This window comes from Nicotiana tabacum, chromosome 3 (assembly GCF_000715075.1).
Source record: "Nicotiana tabacum cultivar K326 chromosome 3, ASM71507v2, whole genome shotgun sequence".
Lineage (NCBI taxonomy): Eukaryota > Viridiplantae > Streptophyta > Magnoliopsida > Solanales > Solanaceae > Nicotiana > Nicotiana tabacum.
Window position 1 is genome coordinate 21,626,999 of NC_134082.1, and position 23,186 is coordinate 21,650,184.

Below are 23,186 nucleotides of genomic sequence, written 5' to 3' on the forward strand. Positions count from 1 at the left end.
CCTCTTTACCCGGGAAGGATGAAAGAGTTGTCGGGTAAAGATATGATGGCCAATTTTGGCCGAGCGAAACGTTTTGAAGAGGTTTAGGCTGCACCCTAGCTTCTGAGTTGCCTACATATCCCTGATTTTACAGGAATCAGGCCATATATAGTTCAGGATCCATCGGCGGAGTATACCGATGAAGTCATTTCAAGAACGGACGCAACATCCAGGGCTAAGTGAGTAAACGGTTTATGGGAATGGTTAGGTTTGATATGGCCGAGGGAAACTAGAGCGCGATCGCTCCTGCTGGGATAGCCATTGCTCACTAGGTTACCTGCCAATAAATAATACAGGCATATATTGCATAATTTAAACATGATGCAAATTCCCGTTGGACCACTACAGTATTTTAGGCCTACAATCACCCCTGAGAAGTGTGGCCTAAGATGCCAAGAAGTGTAGCATTTGGGTAAAGGCAACACTTTACGACTTTAGGCAATACTTTTTGGGGGGTGGCCTAAAGTACCATAACCTTTGACTATTAGCCACACTTTGTAGGTGTTGCCTTAGAAGCCACGCTTTAAAAGTGTGGCCGATATGGTAAAAAGGCCACACTTATATTTTCTCATATAGCCACACTTTTGTGACATAAGGCTACACTTATAAAGCGTGATCTTTGTCACGTTATAGGCTACGCTTACAAAGTGTGGCTTCTAGAGCAACATTTATCATTAACAATGCCAGATTGACAATCCCTATGGCCACACTTTCTAAGCGTGGCGATTTTGTCTACACTACAAAATTATTTTTCAAATACTTATATTAGCCACAATTTTGTGGTTAAAAAACTATATTTGTTTGCATCAAGTTCTCTCTCTCTCTATCTGTCTCTCTCACACACACACACACACACACACACACACACACATATATATATATATATATGAAGCATTAATTTAAATGATAAGTAATAGAATAAAAATAATTCAAATGCATATACTTGAAATAAATTTCAACAAAAGAAACACACTTTGTGTACTATCTATAGTAATAAAGCAATGTTGGTTCAAGAAGTTCACTAGCAAAGACCTCTACAAAATCAAATGTACTCATATTTAGTGTCAACAAAAATAAACAACTTGTTCAAAAGGTCTTCACCATTCACTTTAATGATTCAAATTGATTTGTGGCCACCATTTCCAATTGCATCACATGTATTTTCCTACACAATAAAAATGAAAAAATTAGGAAACAACACACACACACACAAAATAGTATAAAAATTAGAAGCTACAATTTACAGACCCTTCAAAAAGATTGGAATACTCTTGTCAAATGCAAACTTTGATATTTTCTTTTTGTGCCTCAAATCATTGCATTAAACCTTGTGTGCTTATTAAGAAATCATTATACATGAACTTAAAATATTTATACTGTTCCAAAATGATCTCATCAAAAAACAAAATACCTATTGAGATACCAATAACCAACTCTGTAAATATTTTTTCTATAGTCTACTTTCAAACATTATGACCTCTAGAATCTTAGTCATGGCAATAGATTCAGTTTTCTATCATACACTTATAGAAAGCATGATTTTGTACGTTTCTTATGATTGAGGTAGTTTTTGGAATTGTAAAATATAAATACCTTTTCAATACTCGGGGCATGAGTTGAGCCAGAACAATGTTGTAGATTTTTTCCTCTCATAGCTCGTGCAATACTTGCATCAACCGGTAAAGGAATATTAGATCCACCGCACCCTTGTATATCACGAAAATCTAGTCCAGGGTTGTTTTTCACCAATTGACTAAAAAAACATCGCATTTCTTCCCTAATCATTTCCTTCATTTCTTCCTTCAGAGAGTTATTTCGTTGACATGCTTTTGTTTAAGCTTGGTGATTTCTTCATCTTTTTTCAGAGAGCTTGTCGTCACCGATCTACCATAGCATCTAACCCGACCAGGCTGCTCCTTTCCAAATACAACCCTAAACGCATCATCTGCTATTTCTTCAGAACTTTGGCGATTCTGAAGTTCAGACTGTCAAAAAAATATTATTACACATCACTTACAAGTCAAGATAGATCGAACACTAAAATAAATTTTAACAAGTCTAGTCAGATTAAACATACCTCAAAATTTAGCCAAGAATGTCAATAGATTTTCCAGTGACAATGATCATAACCATTTTACTATGAAGTTTCATTTTGTATTTTCGTGTTACTTCCTAGATGGAATTCATTGGCAACATCCAGCACAATCTAACCGTATTCATTCTTAGTGACCAAAGGAATTGCTCAAAGGAGCAAACCTAAGCGCTTTTGTAGTTTTTAATCGGAAAATAGGTGTTAAGTTCAGAAGCAGTTAACTCTTGTCCAAGAAGGAAATTTGTGAACATGTACCAAATAGCGATAGCCTGCAAAATGTTTCCTTTGCTTCAGATAATGTACTATAAGACCACTTAGGTATTTGATAGATTAATATGAATGAAGAAGTCTCATCAAATGCAAAGGCGGCAGGAAAAGTTCAGTTGTTAGCTGGGTTTGTCAGTCTTTCGTATGAGGTACTTAATTTCTTCAACCTATGAACTAGCACCCAACTTCCCAACTTCTTTTCAGCTATTTGCACATAATAAATCAGAACCGTGACTAGCACTGGATATAGAGAAATTAGAGACAAGTCCAAAAATTAAGAATAAGTTGAACCAGATATACCACCTATGAAAATTCCTGTTTATCTGGTTAATCCTATTTAAACCTTGAACTAGATATACCACCTATGAAATTTCTTGTTTAATCCTACAGCTGCTACACAGGCTTCATAATCACATCAAGGGGATCATGAGTATGTTGAAAATCCGTTTAAGACATCACATGTAGCAGTTGTCGCTAGTACTGCTATAGTACCTGTTGAAACAGCTTTTGCTAGATTTTCATAGGATGTAGCTGTTGTTGGGCAGAGTAACTCATGTCCAGTCGCTATGGACAATGTTATACTTACGAGGAATAATGAGAAGAAGATGGAGGCTGTGCAAAATCTTGAGAAATCTAAAGTCAAGGTGCAGCGACAAGTGGAGGTTAACGAGCAGGGTGTTGCTACAGGTCCAGGTCCTGGACAAAAAGGACAAGGGCAAACTAATGTACAACAGTTTGCATATGAGAAGGCAAAAGCTGGTGCGACAGATGGTGATCGACCTACTGTTAGATTGGGTAAAACAACTGATAAATCAACAGGTGTGGAAGCTAAAGATGCTACTCATCCAATTGATAATCAATCTACTACTGGTGCACAAACAAATCTTTTGAAGGATGGGAGCGAGCAGGTTGTGCAAAAGGAAGATTCACGAGAAGCCGCTGAACCTAAAAGTGACAAGGAGGATCGTGAGATTGCTTTGCAAGCTAAAAATTTCAGCAGTAATGGGGAAACTGCTGGATAGGTTACTGGATCAAAGGATGTTAAATCTAAGGACAATGGAATAGCAAGGAAATCAACTAGGGAAGACTGGACAATGGTGGTTCGAGCTTCTATTAGACTGGACAAGTATCTGCTCCAAATGACTACTTCTGAAACAAATAATATCATCTACTTCTGAATATTTATTTTCATTCAACATTTATGACTCACAGATACAGAATGGAGAATTCCGTGCAGGTAACATCATATTAAAAATCTTGTGCAGGTACAATCATATTATTTGAGAAGGGTTGACAAATATCTAACATCTTGTACAAATAAAACCATATTAAAGAAACACATTCAAGAGAGAAAATACAATAACAAGACTTAACTTGCAGCATGACTTACTATTGCAACTTGAGTATCCGTATGAACTTCCTTCCCTTTCTTTGTACGAGTTGTAATAAACATTTCAGACTTTAATGGTTCCTCGTTGTTCTCTTTGGTTGCGTGCTACAAATTACATCAAAGAAGATATAAAAAAACATCACTATGTTTCGACAAAGTACAAAAAGAAATGAAAGTCAGATTACAAAGTGTCGACTAAATATTAACAATGCCACACACACTCTTGCAAAACTAATAGGTCCCATTCGATGCCTCCACTTTTGTTTTTTCCTATTTTCAGAATTTAATTGGCACATAGCCTAACAATAAAAGAAGCATATTAATTAATAAATCAAAAAGGAAACAATATACTTATTGCTAAAAATATAATTTGAATGTGGCCTTTATTGCTTCTATTTTTTCACTAATATTAGTAGCAGCAGTTGAAGGCAGAATCCCAGGTGGCCATCAACTTCTTAATTTCCGACCATCCTTTATTGCTACTGGTGCATTAATCTATACAGCTCAGTACATACTATATGGTGTTAGACAATGTATTAAGGCTTGCAAGTTGCATACAAAATGCTCAAAGTATCAACCTCTATGAGTGGACTAACTCTACATCGTATTAAGACTGTAATTAATTTCTCAAGGTTGCTCTGATATTGACAGCTCTACTAAAACTATAGTAGGTAGCTAACAATAAGTAGAAAATGTAGAAATGTAGAAATGCCATTTGTAACATACTGCAACAATAGGTAGAAAATGTAGAAATGTATGGTTTAATCTTACATGGACATCTTCGTAATCCCAATACTCAATCAATTGACGGAATTGAACTTTGGGTATCTCATTGGGACGATTTTGTAGAATTTCGTCAATAGTAGCATTTTTATCAAAATATTTCTTCTTAATATTTCTCTTGTGTCACTTCCAAGCATCACGAAGACCAGTCATTACCCACTTCTCTCCTTTAGCTGGAATTAAGAACTTGGACTGCAAAACAACACACAAATATATATATATATATCTTTTCTTAGTAGGAAAAATACAAAAAAATATATAATTGAAAAATTAATTATACTTACATTGACATATTCCCACATTCGTTTCTTAATATTCTTTGACACAGCATGCCAACTAGTATGCACCAAGGGATAGATCTTGGATTCCTTGCAATTGTTCCTAAAAAGTTGGTCAAATCAGACACTCTTTTGTCAGTTGGTCCAACTGCTTGTCCTTTATCAAATGTCACCTCCTCTCTTTCTTCAAAACTTCATGCATGAATATTCTTACATGTTGTTTTCCCTCGAACTCTTTTCTTCTCTGATGTCCCTAGATTGATTTAACAAGCAAGACATAAGAAGAAAAAAAATCAAAATATGTAGAATAATTATAAGGTTTAAGACATACCACCTGCAGCACCATCGATGTTCATCTCCTCATCTCCAATAAATTCATCGTCACCAACTTCATCTTGTGCATCATTATTATCCAATTCTATTTCACGCTCATCAATAATAAGAGAGGACATAAATCTGACTTCATATTCTGGGTGATTATCAGGATGTTTTTCACCACCGACTTGTATCCCATATTTTTTTAGAAATTGATTAACACTCGTCGACGGTAGGACTGAGTTTGTCATTAATACTTCGCAATTTTGTAGCTCTTGAATATCAAGTTGTTTCTCTCCTCCATCTTGTGTTCTTTTAAGAATATGTAAAGTGTTAGGATCTACCTTTGCAGATGATTGGATCATGGATGTGGGCACAGGTAATTTACTTGTTCCTTGCTTTTGAATGGGCTCCTCCAATTGAATTGACCTTTGTTTAATTTGTCCTTTACTTGCAATACTATGTGAAGTGTTCAGATCTTCCCTTGAAGACGATTGGATTGATTCGTACGCCGGTAATCTATTCCTTTATAACTTTTGAACTGACACATCAGATTGAGTTAACTTCTATCTACTTTGTCCTTCTAATGTTGCAGACATACAATTCTTTCTTTTAACTCCAAGTAATGCATGCTCTTTAGTAGCTTTATCGTTGCGATCACTTGCAAGCTTTTCTCTCTTAATCTGAAATTTTTTGGCTAGTTCAGCACTTGATCGGTATTGGAAATCGAAACCTATATTCTTCATTGGACTTTGAGCTTTGTTTGGATTCAGAACTTTTCTCTTAAGAGCTACCGCTTGATTCATCCTACATACAAAAAAAATTAAATTACTTTAGCCTAACAACTAGTAAGAATATATAACAGTATGTGAGAAAGTAAATATTTAAGAAATAAGACACATAACAACCCCTAGTCTACATTTGTTTTATTGACCCTTTGTGGAGGATCAACAAATTTTTGAACATAGGATCAGAAGCTATAATTGATCAGAGTATTAGAAAAGACCATGAGAACCAATGTCAGCAGCAGCACCAGTTCCTGCCTCCTCCCTATGTCTTTGTATAACCATACAATTCCCAATTATTACCACCAGAAGATACTTTTTATGTGTTTGGCTTCCGGTGCATATAAATTTCTCATAATTTCTTTCACCTGTTAAACCTAAAAGAAACTTCTCATGTCATCATTCCCATTAGAGGTACACCATACATGTTTCCTAAATTTAAAAGTTTGAATAGTTAAGGGCAACCCGAACTGCTTCTCAAGAGGCCAACTAATTTATACAAAGTTTCCTGGCCAATATGCCCTAATACATCCCTCCAACTAAAAATAAATGATATGAAAAAATGGCAGTAAGTATGCCAAAAAATGGCAGTATAACTGAAACGAAAAATGGGCAGCATTTCGCTACAATTTATCACTGAAATAATGTAAGAAAATGAAGAAGAAGAAGAGGAGAATGAGAAAAAAGAAGAACTGAAGGGGAAAAAAAATTTGCCAGCATTTCGCTGCTATTTGGACACTGAAACAGTGAAAGAAAAAGAAAAAGAAGAAGAAGAAGAAGAAGAAGAAGAAGAAGAAGAAGAAGAAGAAGAAGAAGAAGAAGAAGAAGAAGAAGAAGAAGAAGAAGAAGAAAAAGAGGAAGGGGAGGAGGAAGAAATCACATACCTGGGACCAAACTTGATGATCTTGAAGTTAAAAAAAGAGAGCTTTTTTAATTAATTAACGTTGGCAACCCAGCTATAAAGAGAAGCGCTCACTTCTGTCGCTTTGTTCGCTTCCTCGCTTCTCGCTTTTTCAGGGAAAGCGATCGCTTTTGTGTACCTGATACGCTTCAGATCAAAGAAGCGCCAGATGCCTCGCTTTGCATCGCTTCTCGCTTTAAGCGAGGAAGCGGTCGTTTTAACAACACTGTTTCCAACAATTACAAAATATGGAGGATGGAATTGTGCATTCTGTCATCGTCATGCATAACCTTGGATTAACAAGAAACCTATACTGAACTGAAGCATGGTTCATGATGCTGCAGAACATTTATGCTTGTTTCCTTTTCCTACTTTAAGAATTACAAGCTGGTGTTCACAATAGGTTACAATGATTATTTCAACAATAATATAGGAACTAGACAGAATATGCACTGAGGCATGGGGAGTGAAAGACCAGAGATATAACTGCTGAGAGGTATCAGGAAATAAGGGGACCATTGAAAACAGATCAATGCATATCAACTGAGATATTCAACTCTTATTTCATTTGTTATTTCCAATCCATCCAACATTGTTCTCTCATTATATTATCCTGCACTTCCATAGGAACCCACATCCTTAATCTTAAGGGAGGTGCAAGTTTAAACCATCATCAGAATTCCCTCAAAGAAATGAACTCTAATAAGACAACTGAGAGCCCTTACCCAACAATTCTCTTGGTTCCAGAGGATATATGAAGATATGTAGATAAACAATTTCAGAGCATATATTTATTACACAAAGTTACAAAGATGCCCGTTCAATATCTCTTGGTTCCTTAAAATTTGTTAGTCCAATATCTTCTTTAGTTGCATGTGCACCACCTGATAATAATAAAAAATAAATATGTATATACTTTAAAACTTGCTCTAATACTCCAGTTAATAGTACAATACAAATTCCGAAGCATAATTTCTACTTACTCACGTTCACTTTTCTATTCAAAACTAGAGGACAAATTCTCGATCCACATATAATATAATATGGTTCTTTAGAAGGGACACATTGAATAACCAATCAAGTAATTTCTAGTGATACCAAAAGGGACACATTAAAAATACACGAGCAATAAAATATATGTGCACATAAAAGAAATTGATAAGCAAGAAAATATTCAATATTGAACTTGACGAAATAGACAACATCAATTTAAAACTAAAGCAACAGTCTTTAATGTATTTCTAGCTATTAATAAAAAAATAGCAAAGCTATTTTCTACTTGAATTAGAAAAAAAACTGATGATGTGTCTTCAAAATCAAACTCTTCATCCGATTCAACTTCAAGTTGTTGTGCTAGAAATCCTTCTGGAGGTACATCAAGAATGGTTGTTGGAACATCACTCCTTACTAAGGCAACTTCACCATTATCCACCGGTATAGATGGGCCAGCCAAATATTCAGATGGCTCATTTTCATAGCACTGTGGGGCATTAGATGCAAGTTCATCACTTAGGCTAAACAAGTCTCTCGGGATAGTCTTCATAACATAATATCTATCTTGATCATATGGATCTTGCATATAGAAGCATTGGTGTACTTGAGATGCTGGGACAAAAGGCTCGTTCTGATAACATTTCTTGTTGAAGTAGACATAAGTAAGGCCATAAATATCTTCTTCAACCTCATACCAGTCGCACTTAAATAAGACAACCCTAAATGGCCATAATAGTCTAACTCAACTATATCAACTATTCTACCGTAATAAGTCAAATTTGCTTCAACTGGATTTTTATCTTTTGAGCTTGCAAAACTTGTAGTTTGGGCGACTAATGTAACACCACTATTTTGTGTTTTACGTCTTGCATCACGCTGCCTCGTATGAAATTTATATCCATTAATGAGATACCCAGAATATCTTTTAGCAATTAAATTTGGTCCGAAGGATAATTGCTTTATAAGATCGGGCAAATCCTCTTTCAAAGAACGAGTTTCAAACCATTGAGAGAAGTTTTGACTATACTTCTTGGCCTTGCTCCATTTAGATCCTCGTCTCTGATTACTAACCTCAACCTCATATTCTCTACACAACAAGTATTTTTATTTGTTAGTAAAATGATAAATAAAGTAATTTAATAACAATCTACATAAATAAATGATATAAGTAATTAAATTACCTTATATATTCTTGAACTTCATCACAATTGTTTAATAAGTATATATGTGTCTGATTTAGTGACATGTCATCTAAAACAATTGGATCACTCTTTTTAGCTCCTAAAGGACAACCTGTATTAGGGAATAAACTAGAAGATTGTGCATTAATTGAATCATATTCATCATTGTTTCAGGGTCGTCGATTAAATCGAGTTTTTACACCTCCATGTAAGTACCTAGAGCATAAAGTCAAACACTCTTCAACCAAATATGCCTCAGCAATAGATCCTTCTGGATAATTTCTGTTGCGAACATATGATTTTAATGTACACATATACCTTTCAGGAGGATACATCCATCGATTTTGAACTGGACCTCCCAACCTTACCTCATTTGCCAAATGAATAGGCATATAAAAAAAATGTTGGAGGAAAAATTCTTTCCAATTGATTCGTTGTTTCTCTAATCTCTACTTCTAAGTAATATAGCTTTTCCATTGTGATAACTTTTTTACATAAACGACGAAAGAAAGAACTTAGACGAATCAAAGGGATAGCAACATGATCAGGAAGTATGCTTTTAACTGGTATTGGCAACAAGTAATGTAACATGAAGTGGGCATCATGGGTTTTATAACCGGATAATTTTCTTTCATCTAGCTGCACACACCTAGATATGTTGGAAGCACTACCATCAGGTAGCTTTGCGGTCTTTAAAACACCACAGAAAACGGATTTCTCACCACTAGTCATTGAGAAACATGCTTTTGCAAACTTTGTTCTCTTGCCATCCTTTGTTTCCTTTGGTTGAAGGTTCTTCCTAATGCCCATCTTTTTCAGATCATAACGAGCATTTGCATGATCCTTTGTCTTGCCAGGAATGTTCAAAATAGTTCCAATTACATTATCCACTATATTTTTCTCTATATGCATTACGTCAAGGTTATGACGTAACGAGTTGTGCTGCCAATAAGGTAATTCAAAAAAATATTGACCTTTTTTTCCAAGGGCCATCATTTATTCTCTTTCTCTTATTCCCAAACACATTGTTAAAATTTCATAAGCTATTAAGCACATCAGTTCCCTTTAACAAAGGCGGAGGAGGCCTAAATTCTGTTTTTCCATTGAAATACCTTTTATTAGATCCCCAAGGATGATCCATAGGCAGAAAAACACGATGATCCATATAATGCATTTTTCGACCATGTTTAAGAAAACGAGAATTAGTGCCATAATTACAACATAGGCAAGCCAACTTTCCCTTTGTACTCCAACCGGATAACATAGCATATGCAGGAAAGTCACTGATTGTCCATAAAAGAGCTACTTGCATTTGGAAGGTTTGATCTCTTGAAGCATCATATGTTTCTACTTCAGACTCCCACAAAACATTTAACTCTTCTATTAATGGTTGTAAATAAACGTCAATGTCATTTCCAGGTGAACGTGACCCAGGTATAAGCAAAGAAAGCATACAATACTCTGGCTTCATGCACATCCAAGGAGGCAAATTATACACCATTGAAATAACTGGCCATGTGCTATGAGATATGCTCATGGTCCGAAATGGATTGAACCCATCACTTGCTAAGCCAAGTCTCAAATTGCGAGAATCCCTTGCAAATTCTGAATGCAAGCTATCAAAGTCTTTCCATGCTTTTCCATCAGCAGGATGCCTTAACTTTCCATCTTTAGAACGCTCCTCGTCATGCCACCTCAATGTATCTGCTGTCTTTGAGCACATAAATAGCCTTTTAAGTCTAGGAATTAATGAAAAGTGACTCAAATTGTTTGCTGGAACACGATAACCTTTTTTGGAAGACTCAAGCTCGCTATCTACTTCATCTCTATCTACTTCAGTATATTTAATATATCGAGATGATCCACAAACATGACAATATTCATCATCCTTATGGTCATTCCTAAATAGCATGCAATCATTGGGACATGCATCAATTTTTTCATAATCAAGACCGAGATTCTTTACCATAGATTTGGATTTATTGTAGGATATAGGAATGTTCAAGTCAGGCATCTCCTTTTTAATAGCTCTAAAAGAGAAGTAAAAGACGCATTGCTCCATCCATGTAGACACTTCAACAAATATAGACGGATTGTAAAAGATAATCTAGAGAATCCTTTACAATCCGGATATAGTTCTTGGCTTGCCTCGTCAACTAAGTTATAAAATTTATTGGCATCTTTATTTGAGCCTTCATGCACTCCTCCAGCATGTGCAATATTTCTAAATTGATCATTCAACAACTCATCAATATCATCGTAAGAGTAAACATTATCATCCATTTCACAATTAACATTCACCGAAATTTCCCATTCCCCATGATTAATCCATCTTGTATAACCTTTAACAAACCCATAACATATTAGATGTTCATACACTACATTCCTTATAGTCCAATGAATATTACAATACTTTGCACATGGGCATTGAATTTCTTCGCCTTGATGATCTCCATAAGAGTAAGCAAAATCTAAGAAATATTGAACACCCTCGATATACTCTTTGCTATACCTTGGTAAATCCATCCATTCCTTGGATGGAACATTTGAATTCCTAAAAATAAAATTTATTAGATCTTCAAATATATAATCATTTAAGCATTAATTATATGGTAAAACTAAATCCTAAATGTCAAGAATAAATCTGTAAAATCATGTGTTGTAAAATAATAGGACTTTCTTACCTAGTCATGACACTTAAGCTAAGCCAAATACAACTTTAAGTCCACTGCAAATCTTTCCGAGCGTGACTTATCTTCTTGGATAAAAAAGTAAAATTAGGATCCACAAACACAAATCCAAGGAAATTAAAGCAATAAAAAGATATATTGTTGACCATGTCAATTTGCAACAAAAAAAGGTATCTACACATACCTAAATTGAAGAACATCTAAAGAATCTAAGAAGACAAGATCTTAGCTTGCAACATGAATTACTATTGCAAATTGGGTATTTGTACATTTAAAAATTTGACATGAAAAGGATCAGAAAGGGCATTAATTACTAAAAGAGGGAACATCAGAAAAATCATTCATGATACTACTAAAAAGAATGAACTGCTTATAACCTTTCTATATGAAGAAACAAGAAAAATATGAAATTTGTGCATACCCAAAAAAGAAAATGAGATTGGTGCAAAGGTGCAGAACAAGAAAAATATGAAATTTATGAGTACCCTGAAGCCATATATACTTGTAGTCAAAGAAGAAAGCACCTATTGCGAGCAGCTACTAGAAGAATATATACAACTTATAGTGATATCATAGCTACAAAAATATTCAAGTATTTCACTGTCAAACTTTACAACTTACTTTTCTTCCTTGAACTCTTCACAGTATATCTTTGTATAATCAATTACACATGAGTTTCTGTTAATTTCTTATAGCAAGAAGGAGGCTTCAGATCTTAAAAATCTGGAAAGGGCAACAGAAACCTTCAAGTGTTCTAACTCTTTTGATGTTTTGCTTAGTGTACATGAGTAAGGTGAGAAGGATTCTAGGAATATATTGTAATTGGTGTAGGGTGACATAGGTTTAAAAGATCGACAAACCAGATCTCCGAGCAGTGTAAAAGAGCAGCAAATTGCCAAGACTGCTGATCTTTGTTTAGTTACTTCAAAGGACATTGTTCCTACGCCTACACCTCATTTATCCAAGGAGTTAGTACCATGCCTTAACAGCAGAAAAGAAGCTCAGGACAATGACAATTTAGCTAAGGATTTGGGTATCCAATCAATTACCTCAAATAAAAATATGATGGAGGAGTATCTGGGCAAGCCAGTGTTGTGAAGAGCATAAAGCGAGGAAAAGCGACAAGCCCCTTTTCGCTTAAAGCGAGAAGCGAAGCGCTCACTTTTTTGAAGTGAAGCGGAATTTTTAAAAAAAAATTAAACTAAATACTGCATAGACAACTAACAATAAATGATATGAAAAAATGGTTGTAAGTATGCCAAAAAATGGTAGTATAACTGAAATGAAAAATGGGCAGCATTTCGCTGCAATTTATCACTAAAACAGTGTAAGAAAATGAAGAAGAAGAAGAGGAGAATGAGAAAAAGAAGAACTGAAGGGGAAATTTTTTTTTTTCTATCATTTCTCTGCTATTTAGACACTGAAACAGTGAAAGAAAAAGAAGAAGAAGAAGAAGAAGAAGAAGAAGAAGAAGAAGAAGAAGAAGAAGAAGAAGAAGAAGAAGAAGAAGAAGAAAAGGAGGAGGGGGAGGAGGAAGAAATCACATACCTGAGACCAAACTTGATGATCTTGAAGTTAAATAAAGAGAGCTTTTTTAATTAATTAACGTTGGCAGCCCAGCTATAAAGAGAAGCGCTCACTTCTGTCACTTTGTTCGCTTCCTCGCTTCTCGCTTTTTCAGGGAAAGCGATCGCTTTTGTGTACCTGATACGCTTCAGATCAGAGAAGCGCCAGATGCCTCGCTTCGCATCGCTTCTCGCTTTAAGCGAGGAAGCGGTCTCTTTTAACAATACTGGGGCAAGCAAGCACACAACTCTACTACTCCTACACTACATTTTTCTAACACTCATATTGAACAAATTATTAAGGAGGCCCAGAAGGAAATGATGCTGAACACTGATATGGCTAAACAACCATTGATTACATTAAACACTTCTGTTTTTAAAGTACCCTCACAATCTTTAGAATCTTTTGGAGAACATGGAGATAATCATGAGCTATTGATCAATTTCCCAGATACAAAACAGCATGGGCAGAAGCAAACGTCAAGTACTAAGGTAGGGGATGATCAACAATTTGAAACATACTCACCTCCTGGACAGCAGCAGCATGTTGAAACTGTGCCAAAATCAGTTAAGGCAGTGACAAAAAATGGACAACAACAACAGATTTCATGCGCTCCAGCAATTACTTTGGAGGAAAGAAAATTACTGGATGCTATGGTAAGTTCCAAACCTTCAACTGTGTTAAATCCAACTGCGTTGACTGGATGCTATGGTCAAGTGGTATGATTCTCACATTAGGATAAAATCAAGTACTTTCCAATAAATTGATCCAAAGGATGCAACTTTAATTCGTTATGCACATATAAAAGAGCTCACAAGTCAATTTTGACCGCATACTACTGCCATGAGGCAGGTCCTAACTCGTCACATTTGATTCCTCAAAAAAAAAAATCCTCCACCTTTCCCACCACCAACCATGTCGCTTCCATTGGAATATGAACATATGACCTTGCTCTAACACTAATTGAAAAGATCCAAGCATACAATCGAAAAAATAAAGGCAATAAGTGAGCTAGCTTAAAATTTTTATAAGCTTTTCGGATGCCCTTATACCCTCGATAAGGAATGGCATATGTATCTAGCAAAAAACTACACTATTCTTCCCCCATGGAAAATGGCATATATCTTTAGCACAAACCAAACAAATTCTATCTAACAAGCAGCTGACCAAGAAAATATTGGATTTTGGTCTAACCAAAACTTTGAAGTCCCATCGATGAATGAATTCAAAGATAACAAAGCCGATTTGTAGAATTAGGCTCACAAATCTGCTAGGATTTTAAAATAAATTACTAATCTTGGAGACTAGAAGAGGAATAATTAATTTATAGTTCATTCTTTTCTGGAATAAGTATCAAATTAGATAGGCAACTACCGCAATCAGAGACCATAAGATGGTAAAATATTGAAATAGAAGAGCACCAACCTGAGATTCAAGAATTCCCGTTTCTCTAGCTTTATAAATTTCTTCAATCTGGAATGAGGAGGGCGAGAAGGTGCAAAACAGTACCTAAGAGAAAGGGGAAACGAGAATTCTTCCTTTGAGACGATAGTTTGAAAACAATAACACTAACCCAAAGTAGGGTGAGACGGTGCAGAAATTAACAGTACCTAATCTGGAAGATTCGTTAGTATCCACAATTGAAGCCAGAAACCCTAATCCACAGAGATTTTAGCGAGGAGAGTATTGCTAAAGTATAGCGAGGAGAGTCTTTTGCCCTTTTGAAATTGAAAAAAATAATATTTCACCTAGAGTATATCGGAGGGAACATTATATTTTTTGAAAGGAATATTATATTTTAGCCAAATATTTTGTTGGACTTTTAGAGCACATTTATAAAGTGTTGCTTTTCCAATTATAATAAGAGCATGCTTAAAAAGAGTGCCACATACTCAAGTAAATGTTGCCAATTACTTTATAATTTAGCAACGTTTAATAAGTGTGGCCTAATAAATTAAAGAGTACATTTTACAAGCATAGCCAAATTTTCCGTTTCCAAAAGCTCCATACAAATGCCACCCCTTAAAAGTGTGCCCACATATATTTTTGGGCACACTTTTCAGGCGTTGTCTAAAACTAGTGTGGCATTAGACCATAATTGTCGTAGTAGACCATGAATGTTGTCTTCGGGCGATGAAGATGATGTCCTTAGACCATGATGCTCTAGGCCATAAAGAATATGATAAGGGATTCTCAGGCCATGAAATTATGTTCTCGGGCTATGAGGATATTGCCTCCTGTCGTGCCCCCTTTTTCCTTGCGGAAGCGGGTTCATGACATTTGGAAGGACAACTCATTCCCTTTTAGGAATTGGGTTTGGATTGAAGAGTCGCCACCTAAATATTTGAGTGCATTAGGACACTAGGAAGAATTTGATTTAGGAAACCAGAGATTGGGTAAGGGCTTGAAATTATTCCGAGGGGAAGGTGTTAGGCATCTCTCAAGATCCACTAATGTGGTTTCCGGCCAGGCTACGGTTGTGACTTTAAGTACAAATAACATGAAGGCGAGTAAGACTTCAAATAAGAGGGGATTTTCACATAAGGGTTACAAAGAGGTGAAATTAAAAGAAAACAAAAGAAAAGTTGAATTTTGAGAAAATAGTTTGAAAGTAAACAATGAAATAAACAAGTAAAGGAAAAGGGGGTCCTAGATTTATAAATAATATAGATTATCCCACACAACATCCAGTAATCACTCCTCAATGAGGGGCTACACAAGATGTTATCGCGTGGTCACATATCCATAACTACCTTTCCCACCCTATTAAGATATTAAAGAGCGGATTGGTCTCGGTGACTTATTGCATGCTATTACCCGTCCCATTCCTATCAGTCCTGGAGGCACTTAGGGCTACTAATCCTAAAGAGAAGGTGTATTAGGCTTTGTAGTTTCAAAGGCAAAATTCTAAGGCGACAAACAAAAAACACATGTGACAAGTTTGGGGAGAAAGCACATAAGTAAATAAGGCTCATCAAACCTCCTTAAAACCAAAGAAAAACACATAGTTTAGCATGTCTTGCACATACTGCCTAGGGTCTGATTAAAACTTAAAAGGTTGAGGCAGACTAATTTATTACATATTTCAGATAAGAAATTTGAATCAGGCCTGCCTGCTGGTTGTAGTTAATAAGAATCTGACAAGTTTACCTTATGGTTTGCCTAATTGTTATACGAAGACCTATATGCATGCTATCTACTGATTTCAGAAATGAAGAGATAAACGGATTACAAATAGGTTAGAATAATACAAATTCTGCAATCGATAATGCATTACTACTGACAGTTTAAACTTACAAGCGAGTGAAGCGATTTAGATTTGATTAGAACCCTTATAGGCATGCTTTCTATGTGTTTGTTAACTTAAAACACATTATCTAGGTGCTGCATTTTATTACGAACGCGATATCGATTTCACTGGTTGTTAAAACCTATAACATGTTTGCCAAATGAGAGGCGAGTATGCAAGAATTAGAAAGGACTTATAGGCATATTATCTACATGCATGTGCATCCTATAGACATGGTATCTATATACGAATGCAGAGATTCTTATAGTCATGGTATCTAAATGGGAATGTAGAAGTTCTTATAGTCAAGTTATCTACATGAATGCAGAAATTCATAAAGACAGGTTATCTTCATAAATGCAGAAATGCAGAAATTCCTATAGACAAGTTATCTATGTGCATGTAGAAATTAATAAGCATGTAGGCAAGTTATCTATGTGAATGCAGAAATTAGAAATTTCTATGAGCAGGATATCTACATGAATGCAGAAGTGCAGAAACTATAGGCAAGGTATCTATATAAATGCTGAAGTGCAGAAAACCCTATGAGCAGGACATCTACATGAATGCAAAAGTGCAGAAACTATAGGCAGGGTATCTGTATAAATGCAGAAGCGTAGAAACTATAGGCAGGGTATCTGTATAAATGCAGAAGTGCAGAAAACCCTATGAGCAGGACATCTAACCCTTGCATGCATGGTTATCCCTCCCTTTTCACTAATCACCCCAAAAATTTATTACAAAGTTATTACAATCCAAAAATAAAATAGAGAAAATACATCAGAAAATTGAAAACGACAACCAAGGAGAGCCTAATTCAGACTTCCTGTCTGAAGTATGAAGTAAACCAACTCCCAAGATCAAGACCCAAAGCCTTTCTCTCATTTGGATGAGTCAGAGTTCCCTAAGAGCTTCATATGGACTCTGGGCAGTGCTCACATCCAAGTGCATTGCAGGATTAGGTCATAGTGCAGTGTGGAAGGGCCAGCCCTCAAGTGTCCAAGTTCAGAGGGAACTCAAGGTCCCAAGGCAAGGCTCACAGGAGGGGACAAAACTTAGAATCTAAGAGCGAGTGCTAGTGCAGAGTTCTGAGAGAGGGGAAAGGGGAAGTGGCAAAGAAGCAAGGAGAGGCTAGTGGGCATACCCAGTAATGGAAATTGCTGGCACACCCCACAAGCCTATTAGAACACATTGTTTTAGAGGTTAGGATCCCCTGAGGGATCAAGCTCAAACCATGAACAATAACTTGCATATTTCCATGTTTTAAACTATAACTCAAAGAACATAAAGGGAAACAGGGGCAGGGATTCACAGTAGAAACAGGCAAAAGAAATTAACATGCTAGTTAAATATTCAACTTTGCAAAAGTAGTAAAGTAGACATGGATACATAAAAGCTGTAAATAAATACATTGTGATGATGTTGAAACTTAAATTAGGACATACCAGTTTCAACGAAAACAAACAAAGAAAAGTAGTAGGTCTTGTAGACAGGCCATAATGCAGACAAGAAGAGAATGTTATTATGAGAGAGTATGAGTTCAGAAGGATTCTGATGTCTAGTGTGTGAAAGAGGACTGTGCCTTTTATAGTGTAGAAATCAGGTATAAATAAGGTAAGAAAATAGTTAAAGCACTGATTGTCAATCAATTACACAAGGCTTCCCTTAATTAAGGGATTCAGATTCAAACGGGTAAAACCATTTAAGGAAAGGAATTAATCAAACACTTTGTACAAAGTAGGCAATTAGGGGTGAATACATAAAAGTCATTTAAGGACAGGGTTTTGATAATACACGGTTTGTGCAAATAAGGTAAAAAGATCAATTAACAACTAGTAAATCAGAGGGTCTGAGACTTTGTTATGAATGAACCAGGTCAGAAAGATAGGGAAGGTTTTAACTTAAGGAAAATTAGCAAACAATGGAAGGAAATCAATCACACCAAAATCAGAGGGAAGCACGAACTAATCACAAAATTTGAAAGTCCCTTTAGAGGGAGGTTCATCATACATAAGGAGCATGTGAGCATGAAAGAAAATTGTCATGCCATTGTAAAATCAGTAGAAAATTCAGTGTAAAAGAGTTTAGCAAAAGAGTCAGAATCATATGCAAACAAGGAAGTCCAAACTCAGTTCAGAGACTCAAACTCAGTCTGAAAGAATTAGGGATCTTTTGAAATAAAAACCCTAGCTAGGGCAAATCACAAAGCAAAGATGAGAGGGCAAGCAATTGAATCGAAACATGTTTTGAAGTTTCAGAAAAGAATTAAAACTTCTTCATGCTTCTTTCAACAACAGAACTCATGAGAAAACATGATAGCAAAGTAACATGCAAACACAGTAGAAGGATTCAAAGAACATAATGGAAAATACTACTAAGAACAGTAGAAGAAATATGCTAGACGAAACCTAAACAGGGCTCAACAGAAGGCTAATAAAGAAACTTAAGAACTTAGTAGGAAAATACAGTAGAAGAACACAAGGACACCGGAAAAGTACAGCAGAAAAACATATAGGAAAACATAGTAAGATAAACATATAAGAACATGGTAAAAAATACAAGATCACATTAGAAGCAAATACACATAAAGGAAAAAGAAAGTCAGAAAATACTTAAACATTTTCTCAGAAAACCCTAGATCGGAAAAGAAACGGTTTTGAAAGTAATTTTTTGAAAGAAAGTTAGGGAAATAGTTTGAAAACTCAAGGAGAGAATAGATACACAACGGATCTAAAGAAATCGGAGAAAACCTTAAAGGGTTGGGATTTCAGAAGAACCCTAGAGACGAGAAAAGCTTTGAAAGATCACCGATTTGAGTCGGAGGGGTCAAAATCAGGCTCAAACCACCATGGAATGCCGGAACAAAGCCGGAGAGGGCCATGGAACCTTGAATCGGCAGAGGCCTAGGTAAAAACTTTCTAGGTCAGACCTCGAATCTTCAAGTATCAAGTGTATAAGAGCAAAGTGAGGTGAGTATAGGGCTCCCATGGCCCGAGAAGCCATGGATTCCGGTGGTTTCAAGGTTGAAGACGGTGAGAGGAAGCTAGGGTTAGGGAATGTTCGAGAGAGTTTGACAGAGGGGAGGGGTTTTAGGGGCGGCTGGTTAGGTGTAATGAATTAGGGTTGGGGGGTGTTTGTGAATTAAAAAAGGAAAGGGAGAATTGTGGCCGTTGATCAAAATGATTAACGACCTGGATCACAAGGGAAGGCCAGGAGGGTAAAATATAAACAGGTTAGGGGCGGGTTAAATGAAACTGGGTCGGTCCATTTGGGGTTTGAAATTGGGTTAATTGGGGAGGCTGATTTGGCTAGAATCGAAATAGTTAGGGCTAAATTTTAAATAGCCACTTTTTCCCTTTTTATTTTATAAAAAATAGTAAAATAATTTCTGGAAACAAATTAAAGGTACCAAATTTACTAATAATGTACAAAAAATTAAATTAAGAATACTAGAATCAATTTTGTAATTATAAATGCAATTAAATCTTAAAATATGCTAATATTGCAATTAAGTGCAATTTAGCTTTAAAAATACCAAATAAATTTATGAAAATGTGCAAAAACTTACCTTAGCTATATTTTGGTATAAATATGAGAATAAAATAAGTTAATTACCAAAATAATAATTCGAGGAACAATTATTGGTTTTTGTACTGTTAAAATAGGGCAATAAATTGATTTAAAAAATCTTTTTTAAAAATTAAAAAAAATACTAAAACACTTGGACATACTTATATATGCATATAAATGCTATTTTGAAAGTATTTTGCATATAAAAATATACAGGAAAAAATTGGGTATCAACAGTTGCCCCTCTTTACCCGGGAAGGATATAAGAGTTATCAGGTAAAGATATGATGGCCAATTATGACCGAATGGAATGGTTTGAAGAATTTGACCGAGTTCTAGCTCCTGAGCTGCCTATATATCCTTGGTCTTACAGGGATCAGACCATATGTAGTTCAGGATCCGTCGGCAGAATATGCCGATAGAGGTTTTCCAAGAACTGACGCAATGTTTAGGTTGGGCTGGATGGTTAAGGCCTAATGGGGTTACGGGAACTAGAGCGGGATTGCTCCTGCTGAGATGGCCATTTGCTCGCGTGTTTACCTGCAAATTAACCATATGTTGTGTGGAAATTTAAACATGATGCAAGTTCCCGTCGGACCATGAAATGTTGTCTTTGGATGGTTAGGATGACGTCCTCAGACCATGACGTCCAGGGCTATGAAGCATATAATAAGGATTCGCAGGCCATGAAATGGTGCTCTCGAGCTATGAGAATGATGCCTCCGAACTATGACGCCTTTGAATAATGATATGCAAAAGACAAAAGGGGTCCTCAGGCCATGGCATGGCGTTCTCGGGCTATGAAAATGGTGCCTCCGAACAATGATGCCTTCTGATGATTTGGCGGTTTTTTAGCCTATGAGATGCAGTAGGTGGCATTCCTTTAGCCAATGCAAGATGTAAATAAAGTGGCGATTCTTTCAGCCATGAAAGATGTAAATGAAGTGGCGATCTTTCAGCCACGCAATATGTAAATAAAGTAGCGATCTTTCAGCCGATGTAAGATGTAAAAGAAGTGGAGATATTTCAGCCATGCAAGATGGAGGTAGAGCTTAACCTTGGAAGGAAAACTGGTAGCCTTATGCAATGTAAAGAATGCAGATGGAGGTAGAGCTTAACCTCAGAAGGAATAATGGTAGCCTTATGTAATGCAGAGAATAAAGATGGAGGTAGAGCTTAACCTTGGAAGGTAGAATGGTAGCCTTATGCAATGCAGAGAATGTAGATGGAGACAGAGCTTAGAATGGTAGACTTATGCAATGCAGAGAATGCAGATGGAGGTAGGGCTTAACTTCGGAAGGTAGAATGGTAGCCTTATGCAATGTAGAGAATGCAGATGGAGACAGAGCTTAGTCTCGGAAGGCAGAACGGTAGCTTTATGCAATGTAGAGAATGCAGATGGAGACAGAGCTTAGTCTCGGAAGGTAGAATGGTAGCCTTATGCAATGCAGAGAATGCAGATGGAGATAACTCTTAGTTTCGGAAGGCAGAATGGTAGCCTTATGCAGGAAGTAAAATGGCAAATGGCAATAGGGTTTTCTTAGCTGATAGTGGATTGCGGTATCGCGATTGCTGGGGATATTGTGCCTGTTAGGGATACTGTTGTGCGGATAGCGGTTGCGAGTGAGTGCGACGGTTCGGAGAGTTGTATTCCTGAACTTTTTGAGTGAGCATATAGTATATTTGATGATTTTGCAACTCAAGTGCCTGCATCCAAAGAAAAATCGTGAGTTTGTAAAAGGGGGGAAAGTTAGTTCGTATCCCTGCTGGCTTTGCTTGACCTGCTCGGCTTTGATCTAGCGATACTGTACGTATCATTGCTAAACAAGAAAATTTTAGTAATAAATATGCATGATTTAGTAAAAGCATAACATAAGTAAATAATTGAGAATAGCTCTCTTTAGATGAACCAACGACTGCGACGTGGTTCAATACATTGCAACTTCTCTTGCTCCGGAATTTTGAGGGTCCTCCTTAAAATTCTGTCCTAGTTTACTGAGCTGTTGCTTTTTACGGCTGTTAATGATAAATGGCTGGAATCGACTTTGGAATTTTGAGGGTCCTCCTCAAAATTCTGCCCCAGTTTCCAATAGTAGGGAAAATGGAAATTTTATTGAATTGTGACCAAACCCATAGGGCTGCCTACATATCCCCTCTTAAACGGGAATTAGGTTAGGCGTAGTTCAAATTACATCATATAAGGAAAGCATAAAGATTACACATAGTATTGTTTGACTGCGTCTGAATTGATCGGCTTTGGCCAGACTTCTCTGTCCATTTCTGCGAGTATGAGGGCTCTTCCTGTTAGAACCCAGTGAACCATGTACGGACCCTGCCAGTTGGGAGAGAATTTCCCATTGGCTTCATCTTGATGTGAAATTTTTTTTAATTAATACCAGCTGCCTCAGTGTGAACTGTCGCAACTTGACTCTTTTGTTGAAGGCTCTGGACATTCTGTTATGATAGAGCTGACCGTGGCAAACTGCATTCATTCTCTTTCCGTCTATAAGAGCTAGATGCTCATATCAACTCTTCACCCACTCTGCATCGTCGAGCTCCGCTTCTTGTATAATCCTTAAGAAAGGAATTTCTACCTCAGCGGGAATGACTGCGTTTGTACCGTAAACTAGCATATAGAGGGTTGCTCCTGTCGATGTGTGGATTGTGGTGCGGTATCCCAATAAAGCAAATGAGAGCTTCTCATGCCACTTCTTATACTTCTCTATCATTTTACTTTGTATCTTCGTGATATTCTTGTTGGCGGCCTCTACGTCTCTGTTAATCTAAGGTCTGTAAGCTATAGAATTCTTGTGTTTGATCTTGAAGGTTTCACACATGGATTTCATCAAATCACTGTTGAGGTTGGCGCCATTATCAGTAATGATTGATTCTGGAATTCCGAATCAACACATGATACGGTCACAGATGAAATCTACCACGAATGTCTTAGTCACTGCATTGTAAGATGCTGCTTCAACCCATTTGGTGAAATAATCAATTGCTACTAGGATACACCTGTGTCCGTTTGATGCGGCAGGTTCGATTGG

The 23,186-nt window shown here is 36.5% G+C and overlaps 1 protein-coding gene across 6 annotated transcripts; it reads right to left on the reverse strand.

Annotated features, from left to right (window-relative positions):
- Positions 1-953: 953 nt before the first annotated feature.
- Positions 954-15,057, reverse strand: LOC107770214 (uncharacterized). 6 transcript variants are annotated; one of them, XR_001644560.2, is made up of 8 exons: positions 14,891-15,039; positions 14,706-14,789; positions 5,184-5,971; positions 4,856-5,102; positions 4,560-4,763; positions 3,789-3,893; positions 1,633-2,024; positions 954-1,204 (listed from the first exon to the last, which is right to left on the reverse strand). XR_001644560.2 is itself a non-coding variant. In XM_075249267.1 (4 exons), the coding sequence occupies exon 4, from the start codon at positions 11,084-11,086 to the stop codon at positions 10,061-10,063; it is 1,026 nt and encodes a 341-aa protein (XP_075105368.1). In that variant the 5' UTR covers positions 11,087-11,578; positions 11,709-11,779; positions 14,706-14,789; positions 14,891-15,057; the 3' UTR covers positions 8,940-10,060. The 6 variants fall into 6 exon arrangements, 2 of the variants coding, with proteins under 2 accessions (XP_075105368.1, XP_075105367.1); XR_001644559.2 differs by having other exon boundaries at positions 5,181-5,971; XR_012707413.1 differs by lacking the exons at positions 954-1,204; positions 1,633-2,024; positions 3,789-3,893; ... (1 more) ...; positions 4,856-5,102; positions 5,184-5,971 and adding exons at positions 5,979-7,734; positions 11,709-11,779 and having other exon boundaries at positions 14,891-15,040.
- Between the last annotated feature and the right edge of the window lie 8,129 nt (positions 15,058-23,186).

Coding starts and splice junctions, on each gene's coding strand:
- LOC107770214 (XM_075249267.1), bottom strand. CDS start 11,086: ATGGAGCAATGCGTCTTTTACTTCTCTTTTAGAGCTATTAAAAAGGAG.